Genomic DNA, 13,453 nt, shown 5'->3' on the forward strand with positions numbered 1-13,453 from the left:
ACCCCATATTCTTCATCTTCTTCATCCTCACCTGGTGGTTGCTGTTCAATGTCAGGGGACAGAGGCATGTTCCGTCGGATGCACATGTTGTGCAGCATGACACATGCCATGATGATCTTGGCCACCTTCTCATGCCTGTACAGGAGTGCCCCGCCCGACCAGCTAAAACAGAAAAAAACGTGCCTTCAACAGGCCAAATGTCTGTTCGATGACCACACGATATGGGTATGGGAACGGTTGTAGTCCTCTTCGTGCCTGTTCTGCGGGTTCCAGACAGGGGTGAGGAGCCATGTCTTCAAGGGATAGCCACTGTCTCCTGCATGGGTGCAAAATAAGGTATGTGTAATTCAATTCCTGATGGACACCTGTACTTATTACACATGCCTGCAGATTTTTGTTGTTCACATGCACAATGTCCCTGGTTGTATGCACACATTTTACCTTGCCACAATGTTTGCTGTGCCATGGTCTTATGGTGTGGGTTGCATCTTTCAGTTGATACAGTGTGTACACTCCCTTGATGTTCTTCATGCACTGTGGATGCATTCTGCTTTGTTTGTTATAATTATGTGATGTGTAGTGATTAGTATAATTTTGTTACTGGCAGCGTTGGCAGAAGTCTCAGCATTTGTCATTCTGCGCTTATTATTCCCATGGTGACATGCAGCGCTACTGTGCTGGTGGCCCTGTGACAAGCAGTGTATACCCTTGGTGGAATTGATTTGTGCACTCTCATGGATGCTTATCCTGTGCTCAGTGGTCGAAGTGTACGAAAAGAAGTAGTGGAACTATGTTCCCTGCTGGCCTGCCCCTGCTCCCCACAAACCCCATTGCCACAACCCCTCCCACACACAATACACCCCCCAAACACTTGAACCTGGTGTTTAAGGGAACATTAAATGCAGTGCACTGAAAGTGAAGGTTTCAACTTGTTCTTAGACTTTTATTTGAAAACAAAACCATTCCGGAACGGTTCTTTTTAAAATAAAAGTATAGGAGCTGTACAAGGTAATTTAAAAAAGTATAGGAGCACCGCTCCCGACCGCTCCCGCCCACTTCGACCACTGCCTGTGCTGTGAATTGCTGTGGACATTTACATTGTGCATATTCTCAGCATGTTGCTGGATTGTGTTACGGAGGGTGAGGTCTGATGATGGGTGGTGGACGTGTTGTGGGATGTGGGCTGGTTGAAAGTTAGGCATGCTGTAATTGGTGTGCAGCTTCCATCATTGCTATGGATTGGTTGTCATGTTCAGTTTGGGATGCTTTGGGGCACAGTGTTTTGCGATGTGGACTTTGTGCTGTCACCACAACAATGACACCATGGTGGTGTGTGCATCTCTCCCCCCATTACACTGCCATATGCCTGTCATGCGACTTACCAAGCAGCCAGGCACGTCGTCCTGCATGTCGCTCCATGTAGCGTGGTAGCGTGGAGTTCCGCAGGACCGTTGAGTAATTAGTTGATCCGGGAAATCGGGCACAACAATGTGTGATGATCTTGCTGGAGTCACATACCATCTGTACATTGATGGAGTGATATAGCATATGATTGCGGTACAAGGCCTCCGTGGCATGTGGGACCACCCTACATGGGTGCAGTCAAGTGCACCAATACAATTTGGCATGCCTGCCAGTGCATGGAAGCCAACTTTCGTGTCAAAGATCTCCTGAGCAGTCCGTGGTAGGGATATGTAGTTCCTTGAGTGCTTCAGGAGGGCATCCAGCACTTGGTTCAGCATGCGAGAAAATAAGGTTTGTGATATGCCATGCATGTGCTCCACTGTGTGCTGGTAGGTGCCTGTAGACAGGAAGTGGAACACAGACACTACCTTCAGTAGAGGGGGGATGGCGGTGCGTATTTCAATCAGGCTGATTATGTTGTCATGTATAATGTCCACAATGGTAGTGATGGTGTCCCGGTCCAGACGGTACAGGGTGTGGATCTGCTCAGGGGTTAGGTTGAATGGACTGGCTCTGATGCGAGGGATAGGGGGCTGCCTGCGTGGTACAACTGGCTGCACTGGTGGGGCTTGCTGGGCCTGTCTCACCCTCCTTCTCCTCCTGCGTCTCCTCTGTGGTGCCTGTTGTGGTTGTTGCTGGTGTAGCAATGCAAGCATGTCCTCCAGCCCCATTATTGCTACTGCAAGTGGAATCATTTTGGTGTGGTAAGGGGTGTGGTGTGTGGGTGTGCTCCTTTTGTGCTGGGCCAGACTCCATTGCCTCCACCTGTGCTGATTGTGTGCACCTGTGGCAGTTGCGAACACTGCACATTGCTGTTTGCGGGTGGTTCACGATGCCGGTGATGCCGGCATCCCGGTATCCCTTATTACCACCTTCATGATGCTGGTATTTGCATGTCCGCATGACTTGTGATGTCCTCCTGTTAGTGCCATCCCGGTATTGCCGGACCAAACGGCCGCGTGCCTGCCACATGCCGATACGGGGGTGCACGGTATCGGCGGTAGCACTGATACCGGCATCGTTTTTCCATTACCGCCTAACTCGTAATGACCCCCATAGTAATACTTTGTTGCCAACACCAGGTACATCGCAAGCTGGGAACGATGATGGTCCTAGGCTTGGGGGCTCGTGGATGAACCAATCAGAATACGAGGGGCTAATCGCTGACGAAACCATAATTCGACCAATCACCAACTTTCTTCATGTAACACTTTCTATGTAACCATTTTTAGGGACGACCCAAGCGTACCACCTGAACTCTTCCCCACCACTAACATTCCCTCCTATACTGATCCATACTGACCCTACTACTCGGGGAGCCAACCCGCAGTCCCGTTAGGTTTAGGGGCAAGCTTTCCCAGGTGACGCACATAATAGCGTCATCCGGTTAGAAAATGGGCCTGCGAGCCCACCACCACTGAGATGTTCCTTGGGTACCTACGCTCCGAGAACCTGTCCCTATCTGTTTTGTGCAGTAACTCTTTGCTCAAGTGTGTGCCTCATAAACCTTTGGGACGCGGGAGGAGTTGGGGCCTCCCGGGAGGACCGTGGACGGCCCTGCCGCCCCTCGGGAAATTACCCCCACAAAGCATTAATCCTAAAGGTACACAGAAATCCTTAAATACATATAGGGCCTCATTACGACCCTGGCGGAGTGGGTTTACGCCAGCGGTATTCGCGGCGGACCCTTCCGCCCTACTACGAGTTCCCGTAGCGCCATGGAGCCGTTTTCCGCCTGGTTTTTCCGGGCGGAGAAATCCATGGCGCTATGGGACCTTGTTGTTAATTACGCCACCGTATTTTACGGTGGCGTAATTAACGCCTTCCCCACTCCCATTATACCCTATGGGGCAAAAATGGGAATGGGGAAGGGTAAAATGGGGATTGGGGATTTACCGCCCCGCCAAGGTCGGAATGGGGCGGTAAATCCGCCAACCCCCATGGCGGTATTGGCAGCTTTCCGCCGTGCTCCATGGTGCATATTGCACCACGATCTCCGCCAGGGTCGTAATGAGGGCCATAGTCTAGTGCCAAAGACCACCATTTCTCACAACATGGTAGGCATACACTAATGAATCGCATTAACCCTTTCATATCATAAACAACTAGGTAAATACAAACAGAAACCTTTCTATTCCATCTAGTAAATATTTAGTCTTCCTCTGTGTCTTCTCCAAATGAGAGAAAATCCACTCTGGCATCAATGTCATGGCAAAACCACTGCTGGCCAATCCTACTACCACGGCACCACACCTAGTTTTGTATTCTAGTCACACACGTTTACACCATTTCCAAACACTTATTATTGATAGGCTGAATAAATGAAATATTGGCTCATGATACCACCCACTAACAATGCTTTTCTCAAACCAGCCGAACTAGAAGCAGTCCGTCTTGTCTCAAACAACCTTTTCAAAAGAGGAGAAAACACTGTTTTGGGCATATTCTATGCACACCTTAATTAAATGACCCTTAACATATGCCAATCCAAATTCTGTGCATAGCACAGAACTGTGAACCCCACCAAGCTCGAGTTACTGCTCACAGACCTTGCAATGGTGGTCTAGCAGTATCGGTCTTAACCCCAGTATTTCATTTCATTTTGTCATTTGTATAGCGCCTTTCACAATCGGCATGGTCCCAACTTGCTGTAGGCTGAAAGCCCTTGGAAGGACCGAAGTCTGAAGTATGGCAAAAGTTAGCAGGTGCTAGTAGGCTTCTGTGCATATTCTCCATTTGACACTAAAAACTATAACACCACGCTAAGGTTTTCAACAGCTGATATCTCTTTGTGGGGTTTCAGCCACCTTAGACCTATTGCACCCCTACCAGACTAAGAAGTAGATATCTAGGGAAACATTTCTGTGTTACGGGGTCCACTATAAAGAACTTTCGCTGTCCAAATCTTTGATTGAAGGGAGCTTATATTTTGAATACTTGGAAGTAAGAGCACCTTGATAACCTCATGACTATAACTGCCTACACAACATTGTAATGTAAACCTATATAATTGTGGTGCCTCTTGAAACAATTATAGGTTATTGTTTGCCAAATGCAGTCTCTAATGCCCTGATAATACCATCACACATCTGGAAAAGTCATCCAATACATACAGATGCTGCCACACCAGAATACTCACGTTCCCCAGTGATGCCATCATATCCATCATATGCCTGATCACCATATGCATATACCAGGTACATATTTCCATACAGTGTTAAAAAATGCCATGCCATGCAGACACTATAGGCCTGATTCACAGAAGCATTTCATAATGGCACAATCCCATAGGAAAACTCTCTGCAAATCAGGCCCTATATGTGACCTGCACCCGCACATTTGCAGGTGGTGCTATTATATCCAAAGCACAGCCTCAAATCATTCTTAATCCCAATACTGCCTTCATATGCATGCTGTTGACCATATGCAAGATATATTGTAATTGTAATGGGTTATTTATAACGCACTTAGTACCAGGGGATAGAACAAGCGTTGCACCTCGTCGTCATGTTTCCAAGACGAGCACGTTGCCCCTGAGCTATCCTCCCGAGACAGTTGTACACCAATATGAGCCCATAATGCTATCACATACATAGTGCAGATGCTGGTGCAAACAAAATGTGTACTTTCTGTGTTTCCATTTCACATTTCTGATTGTTTTATGCATTCCTTTTTATAATGTACCTCCTCTGCCGTTTCCTATTTGCACATCACTTAAAGTTTGAAGTGAAAAGGGAAGAAAGGGGAAAGAACGCACGTAAGACATGTGTGGGTCCCAATTGGTTCATTCTGGCTCTAATACTCTGGAGAATTGGCAGCACAGTCTCTGGCCATGTATCGCACCCCATCGACCACTCAATACAGACATTAACTTTCCCTCAGCCGTGCTGCATGCAAGGAACATGATAGTAACATCGTACATCAATCAGTGTAACTCGAAAAGTAGGATAAGGTTAATGAAATCAAAAACATGTCGATCTCTGCCCCATTCGGTTCTTTTTAAAAGTGTACACCTTTTATTCTGCTCACCCCCATTAGAGTTTAACGTGGTCCGCATCTTATTAGAGTATTCCAAGTATTTTGAACGTCTTCATGCTTGCCTTCTAAAATAAAGGTGTTAGTCTTGTAGTAAGAGCTCAGCCTCTCATTTTCCCGAGTCACTTGAAAGGAGTATCAAAAGTGGCAAGTGCTTTGTGAATAGACGTGGTTATAAGTCATTATTGCAGTGCTTAAAATCTATTCTTATGTCAGCATATAACACAGATGAAACTCTGTCCAATACATTTGGTCTCGCAAAAGTGGTTAGCGGCTTATTCTAGTTTTAACAAAGAAAGGATATTAATTAATATTTTTGATTTTTCAGAAAATAAACATGTCGATGTACCTATTTTTTAAATATCATTTTTTACGAGATATGGCTTTAATCATTTGAAGATCATACCTTTTGACTGACCAATAGGCGGAAATCAGAGCCAACCGTATGTGAGACTCCTTGTATTATTCAACACACAGGGTCCTTTTGATCTAAATAAACATGCTTTGTCTCATTAGACAATGGCAGGACATGGGTCATAAACGTCAATGCACTAAATAAAAAATAAAAAGGATCTATTAATGTTTGATCTTTTACTTCCTCCATCAGTCAACTTCTAATATGCCTGTAGTCTATTAGTGAGGCATAAGTCAAGATAATACTTCAGGCCCATTAGTACCTGGCGAGGGCAGAGTGGTCGGCCTCCCAGCCAATGGGGAGGCCCAGAACGCGGGCTTTACCAGACGGTATTCCTGCCGCCCTGAGCCTCCTCAAGGCTGGCGGTCGCCATCTCCCCTCGTTGGGGAATCTGGTAAATCTTCCCCTCCCACCAAACCCCATCTACAGAATTCCCTTCCCGTCCTCCCACCCTCACTTACCATCTTTTCAGTCGATTTCAGGAACGGACACGCTGGGAACATTTGTGTCCTCAGCACGTCCGCTCCTGATCTGCAACAGGTCGTCATGGAAAGGAACCTTCTCTCCTTTCCAATGGCGGACATTTTTTTCTTTACTTTTTGAATGCCCACCATGGAAAGAGAGAAGGGACTACGTGTAGTTCCTTCTCCCGTTTCCATGGTGGCAATTTGTTGTTTACTTTTTTCTATTGTTTTCAATGGCTGCCATGAAAAGGGAAAACGGACTTCGTTTCCCTTGCCCGGCTGCCATTTAAAAAAAAATGTCTGTTCCGAAATACCTTTGTCAGGCCTGTAACTATGGGCCCCAAGGCATTACCTGAAGTGGGAATGCCCCCGCCCCCAGATCTCTCTTTCCATACCTGCCCTTAGTAAATCTGAAAAACATCATAACAGAATCTATGGGAAATCCTGTTGTGGCATGGGCCAAGATTGCCTACATGGCATGAGGGTGGAAACGGACCTAGATGTAGCCATCTGAGATTGCAATCTGTCCCTCTTCTTACGCATAACATTCATATACCAAAAGTGTGTGTATGTGCGCATGTGTGTTTGTTGTGTGTATGTGTGCGTATGCATGTCTGTGTGTGCATGCTCTATGTCCTTTGGCACCATCTCTCATGCGTCAGAGCTACTGGGGACATGACAGCCCCAACAGGAGGCAAGAACAGAATGTCCGCTGTATTCTCCAGGGGCTATAATGTTTGTCAAGGACCAGCTGCTGCTAATACTTTGTACAATTCTACATTGCTGAGTGTGCGACTATGTAACAGTAGTGACTATGGCTCTCGATATGAGTCTGGTGGTCATTTTGCTGTAAATCTGTCGATTTACCACCAAACTCTATTACCGTACCACCACTCAATCCCATGGAATTATCATGGGATAACGAGTGGTGGAACAATGGTGTTAGTCTCCATTTTGGGAGGCCCTAGGACTCTACTGGGAATTTCTTCGAGGTACTGCAAGCAGCATTTCTGCTGCTGTCATTCTGATGACTTTTCAATTGTAAAGGGGATGAATTACCCCCAGCTTTTTGCTGGAGGTACATCCTCCTCCTTACTGCCAAAACCCAGACCATGGCAGTGGTAAAGCGGCAGAAATGGGATGACTGCCATGTTAGCAGCTTTTTTACAGCACTACTGTACTCGTATTGTGGTCCTATGTATTGTAATATGGCCCATTCACTAGAAGAGGACTTTGACAAACAACTAACAGAAAATGCATCATCACTATCATTGCTGAAGGAGCCCTGGAATGGGCCACCTTTGAAAGAGACCTAAACATTCCTAACTAAACATGCACGAAGAGTCACTTAGGAGCTCATTTCTGTGTTCCTTTTAAATTGAGCACTGGGGAACTACTACGTTTAAACTTCTGCATAGGCATCTCCCTTCTGCCCAATTTTCAACATGTGCATGGTGGACTGCAAAAGGGCTCTATGTCATTTCATCGACAGTGTTTTTTTTCCATGAGTTTTTGTATGAAACATATTCAAAAGAAAAACTCATTGAAATTGTTCCTTTTTTGGGCCCCCTTCCAAATCCCCCATTCCCTATTGTTTTTTTTCTCTATTGTCGACCCCCGACACCTTATATACACTTTACCACCCAACCCCTATTTTTTTCTATGAGTTTTTTCATTGGACATTTTTCGTTCAAAAACTCATTTAAAAAAAGACTGTTGATGAAAAGACGTCGTACCTGCAAAAGTACAGAGCAAACAGGCGGGGCACAAGCTTGTATGCCAGCCTTTTGCTTGCCATGCATCACAATAGATTCCTATGAAGACCGCCAGCTTATTGCTGGTGTAAAATAAAAGCGCACTAAATAGGAATCCACAGCAAGTACGTGGAGTATTTCCATGGCAGGTGTAACATGAATTGAAATTGTAAACACCTTATGCATGGCCCACGTTACACCAGGAGCAAAATTAACTCCTTAGCGTATTATGTATTGTCTTTATTTATTTTACTGTTATCCTATGTACTGCACTGCCCCCTCCCCTTTCCCCCGCACTTTTCCCCTTTCCCCCCTCCCCTCCACTTGTACAATCTCAATGTCACCTGGCCTAGTAGGATTGCTGTCTCCCCTGTTTCCCCTCCCATGCCTTGTTGCGCCTTGAAACACTTGTGTGGAAGTCCATCTCTGAGGATATTTATCACAGTAGGGATGCTACAGGAGTTGTCCTGGCCAGACATTTGACTGGGTACACGATACAGAGCAATTTAAGGGAGTCTGGACCTAACCTACAAAAAAACAAATCAGTTTGATTTTCAGTGCATATCACTGAAAGAACCAAACGTCGGGAAAGGTTTAGGAGTGATGCACACCACCCACACATTGCGAAAAGCGAAGCAATTAGCGAGTCGATTGAAACAGACCAGCCCTGTATCTACTGTGTATCCGATTCCAGGGGTGAAGTTGGCTGTTGCTATTCGAGCAGCGCCCATGCGTTGATTTAGGTCTCTGTGACTTAGTAGTAGGCGGTCATTCATAAACCAATCTTTTCCCAATATCATTCTCATTGCAGCATTTTAGTTTCGCTCTTCTTGAAAAAAACGCACTGCTCTCTGAAGGCAAAACACGTTTTTATAGATAATGCTGTACAAATGAAACAGCATACCTGTTTGGAACAGATCTAACTGTCTTCCCCTTGCTAGTCATGTTTTAACGTTTTTGTTAGCGTGACATTACTTGCAGCTCTTTTTTTCATGGAATGTTTTAAAATCAGTTGAAACAAGGTTTACAAAGTACAGTACAACCGACTCATATTTTGAATAAATGTTCCATGACCAAAGCAAAAAATTAAACCTAAATTGAAATAAACAATCTGTCATCTCGCCAGATTCCTACTCCTTCTTAATGCAGTAGTAAGAGACGGTATTGTCACACGATTGCATGGAGACAAATGTAATTACATCTGAATGATGGCGGCTGTGTCCAGCCATCTGGGATTTGAACCAGTGATTGCAGGAGCGAGATAACTCTCCAAAGCTTGAAACTCCAACTGCCACATTCGACCTTTCAAACCTAGATAGGATCAGGTCGGACAATCTGATAGTATGTTCATGGTTGCCTATGCCACAACTAAACTAAATATATATTACACCGCAAGAAGAAAAGAAAACTAGAAATAGAAGGTTTTTAAACATTTATAGACCAAAAAGTATACAAAAAATCTGATTAATGAATTAGTATTAGTAAAAAATAATAAAGAGAAATAACAAAGAGTAGCCAAAACTAAAGCAAATTCGCAGCTGGGGAAGGGCTATTGGCCAATCAGATGGCTGGAACAGAGGTTGAGAATATACATTCGCTGACCAATTTTCCAGCCACCAGAGGCCCTTCCCCGGGTGGTGCCATTTTTTTTATTTCTTTTTTATGTGGGGAGGCAACAGAGAGCCTCCTTCTAGTACACTACCCACCTCCTACTACCCCCCAAAATCAACAAACTCCCTTCCTCACCCCCTCCCCCTTTCCAACTTACCTGTGGTCCCTGCACTCCTACGATCCAGGCCGCCACCATAGAAAAGGAAAAGAGACTTCTGGCAGTGGGCATCTTTTTTCATTTTTTCATTTTCCCTCTGCAGATTGGCTGCACAACCATCGAATCTCCCAAGGGTGAAAAAAACAACATCCGCACCCAAGTGGAACCCCAATAGCTTTTTAATGCCCCAGTGGGGGGGGGGGGCATACATGGTCCGTAATGTCTCGCTACCATGGCTCTGGCTGGCTGTTACTGGCCATGTCCGCCTTCCCCTTCTGGTACATGAAAGCCTTAAAAGAGGAAATCAGCAGTCCCAGGGATATTTGAAAACGAATGCTTCATCAAATAGAACATTTCTAATTGTGCAAAATGTGTGTGCTCTGATCTCATTCATCTCTTGCATTTCTCTGCCTTCTATCTGACATACACACACACACACACACACACACACACACACACACACACACACACACACATCTGTGTTATTTTCTCACTGGAGCAACATCTGTAACTCAAGAACATTTATTGCACAGCTTTCTGACAAATAGTTTGAAAATGATGAAACATAATATCAATTTAGCGCTGGAATTTAGCCAAGAAGGGTTAGTCTCTGCTTATTTGCAGGCAGTACGGGTGCAGCCCGTTTTGCAGGGCTGAGGCACTGATGCCAGCGGGTTCTGCTTCCCTAGTGTCACTGCCCTTTCTAGAAGAGGCGCTCTGCTGGCTGTTTGCAGTCTGTGGCGCTTTCAGCTGAAAGATATCCATGAAATTCTCTTGGAATTGGTTGCCCACAAAGCAGTACAAGAGAGGGTTGATGGAGCTATTTGCAAACCCCAGGCAGATGCTGAAGGGCATGGCGGCATCCACGGCGTATTTCACTGCGCAGTTTTCAATGATGTCCATCCTCGTGAGGGCATCCAGAAAAGTAAGGATGTGGAAGGGCAACCAGCAGGTTAGGAACGCCAAAATAACAGCAGCAAAAATTCTCAGCACTTTGTCTCGGTTCTGCTTGATTTTGCCTGGTCGTCGTGACCTGATCAAATGTTTTCCAATCCCCAGATAGCATGAGGCAATCACAACCATGGGAACACAAAATCCAAGACCATTCTTAAATAAAGCTGTGCCGGCACGCCATTCGGCATAGGTGTCATTGGGGAAGGCCATCACGCAAGCGTTAACTCCCAGCTGTTCCACAAATTGTATTTCACGGAAATAAAAGGTGGGCAAGGAGGCCAAGCCGGCTAATCCCCAGACGGCCACAGCCACCAGGTTCGCCTGGTGCAACGTCCTCCTTTGGGACCGAAAGGGGTGAACAATGGCCAAGTACCTGTCCACGCTCATACAGGTGATGAAAAAGATACTGGCAAATAAGTTGAGGCACAGGAGGGAGCCAGAAATCTTGCACATCACAGACCCAAAGAGCCAGCTGTAGCCAACAGCGTAGTAAGACGCCCAAAGGGGGAGCGTGGCTAAAAATAACAAGTCAGCCACCGCCAAATTGAAGATGTAAAAATTGGCAATTGTTTTCGGGCCATTATGGAGGCAAAGCACTGTCACTACCACACAATTGCCAAGAAATCCGATGGTGAAAATCATGCCATAGATCACCGGTATCAGCTCGAACTGGTAGTCCAAGTTGGCACTTAGCTGGCATGGGCTGCTGGAAGTCTGCACCACGGAGAGATTGGGAGACAGTGGAAAAGAATCTGTGAAGGGTTCTTGGCTGGTGATGAGGGTGGAGAAGCTACCGTTGTACATGTTGGCCGTTAAATTGAGGCATCCCTCTTGAACGGTCGTATGACTTAAGCATGTGCATATGGCTGGCCTGCAAATAACACACAGACAATGTTTAGACATGTCACTTCACCAAGAGGTTTGCAAAAATATAAAATGGATTTCAGGCAGTAATTTCAACGACTGGAAAGAAAGGAAAAACAGAACAGAACAGGCTTATTTGTAAAGCGCACGTTTTCCCCCAAAAGGGCATCTTGGCGCTAATAACAGATGCTAATTGTTACCCAACTTAATGGTACTCATTTTATCGACCTCGGAAGGATGAAGGGCTGAGTGGACCTGCTGATATTCGAACCTGTGACCATGAGGTCAAACACAGGTCCCTGTAGTGGATGCATTAGTCCACTGAGCCACAGACCCGGCAAAACCCATCTAATGCATTCTGTCATTATATATATTAACAGAGAAGAGCATATATATATATATATATATACATATATTGTTAAATATGATGACTAGCTTGTCCCACAATAAGAAGATGCACTGGACAGCGCTATTCGCCACGAAGCATAAAACTGAGTGCAATATTGAAAAATAACAAGTGTTATTCCGACCTTGAAAATATCAAATTGTGTTTAACTGCTGTAGAAGCACCAAAACTTTCTGATAAAGTACACAATATGCTAATGTTCATTGACAATTGCGATGGAAGAGGTGCACGGGAACCTCCCCCCCCCCCCCACACACACACATGGATATAACCACAAGTGTCTCAATACCCCTTTCTTTCACTCATCTGTGGCAATGAGGGGGACATATAAACAGCAATTGTTTACACCAGAGTGGCCAAAACAGCAAAGAATGAGTCATTCCGATGTACTATTACAGCATGTCACCCCCACATGTTTTCCTTGCGCACATTCAGCCTGTTTGATATGGTATGTGGATGTTAGGCTATATACACAGCAGTGCCACAATAAAAACGAACCGTACCGCTGGTATAACTTTCCCACTAAACACGTTTAAAGCTATTGTTTAATGTAAGCTCTGCTTTAATGATGGCATGCATTATCATATTATGTATTAGTGCTGCTTCCAAGCCGCTTAAAACTGCTACACGATGGCACGCAAAGATGCTGCACTCAGTACCACCACTGTGCAAACCAGACCTATCTGCAAATTAATAGTACAACACATTTTCTGTTTGTTTGTTTATTTGGTAATGCGCACCAAACCCTGAGGTAGCTGGACGCAGCAGTTACAAGAATATTCAAAGCTTAGTTACAACATAAAAGGTCAGTACATGAACATAAACATAACACATATAACACATGATCTAGAGTATGTCAAGTGGTAAGAGTGAAGACTTACTTTCTCAGAATCCAGCGTGCACGGCCCGTGCCTTCCTCCTTGCAGCCTGCGTGCTTTCTGAAAGCAGTGACTCCGGTGAGCTTGTTTCTCTGGCTAATATGTTCTGTTTATCCCTTGGGGAGATGTTAGCACACATAACCCTGGGAAAGAAGACAAGCACATTGGCCAGAAATAGTCTGGCACAAGAGCAGGAGTTTCATAGGCCTCCCCCACCGCAGGCTCTGTCAATTGCAGCTGTAAATCACACACACAACAAAGGAACAATCTCAAAACAAGTTATTGCTTTTGCTAGGTTTGAGGTCCCTCTCTCAGAAAGATGACTCCCAGGCAGGCCCTATGGGAAGCATCGGCAGAGCGGAGACTCCACCCATGATTGATTGCAAACAGGGCCATTAACCTTTTATTAGGGTAGTTAATCTTGATTTCTTTTCTGTTTGTTGTGTTGTTC

General features: G+C 45.3%; 1 protein-coding gene across 1 annotated transcript; it reads right to left on the bottom strand.

Moving 5' to 3' along the window:
• Positions 1 to 10,408: 10,408 nt before the first annotated feature.
• Positions 10,409 to 13,252, bottom strand: AGTR2 (angiotensin II receptor type 2). The gene is made up of 2 exons (XM_069613817.1): positions 13,006 to 13,252; positions 10,409 to 11,725 (listed from the first exon to the last, which is right to left on the bottom strand). The coding sequence occupies exon 2, from the start codon at positions 11,656 to 11,658 to the stop codon at positions 10,504 to 10,506; it is 1,155 nt and encodes a 384-aa protein (XP_069469918.1). The 5' UTR covers positions 11,659 to 11,725; positions 13,006 to 13,252; the 3' UTR covers positions 10,409 to 10,503.
• Between the last annotated feature and the right edge of the window lie 201 nt (positions 13,253 to 13,453).

This window comes from Ambystoma mexicanum, chromosome 5p (assembly GCF_040938575.1).
Source record: "Ambystoma mexicanum isolate Mex_15411 chromosome 5p, UKY_AmexF1_1, whole genome shotgun sequence".
NCBI classification, from domain to species: domain Eukaryota; kingdom Metazoa; phylum Chordata; class Amphibia; order Caudata; family Ambystomatidae; genus Ambystoma; species Ambystoma mexicanum.

Coding starts and splice junctions, on each gene's coding strand:
- AGTR2 (XM_069613817.1), bottom strand. CDS start 11,658: ATGTACAACGGTAGCTTCTCCACCCTCATCACCAGCCAAGAACCCTTC.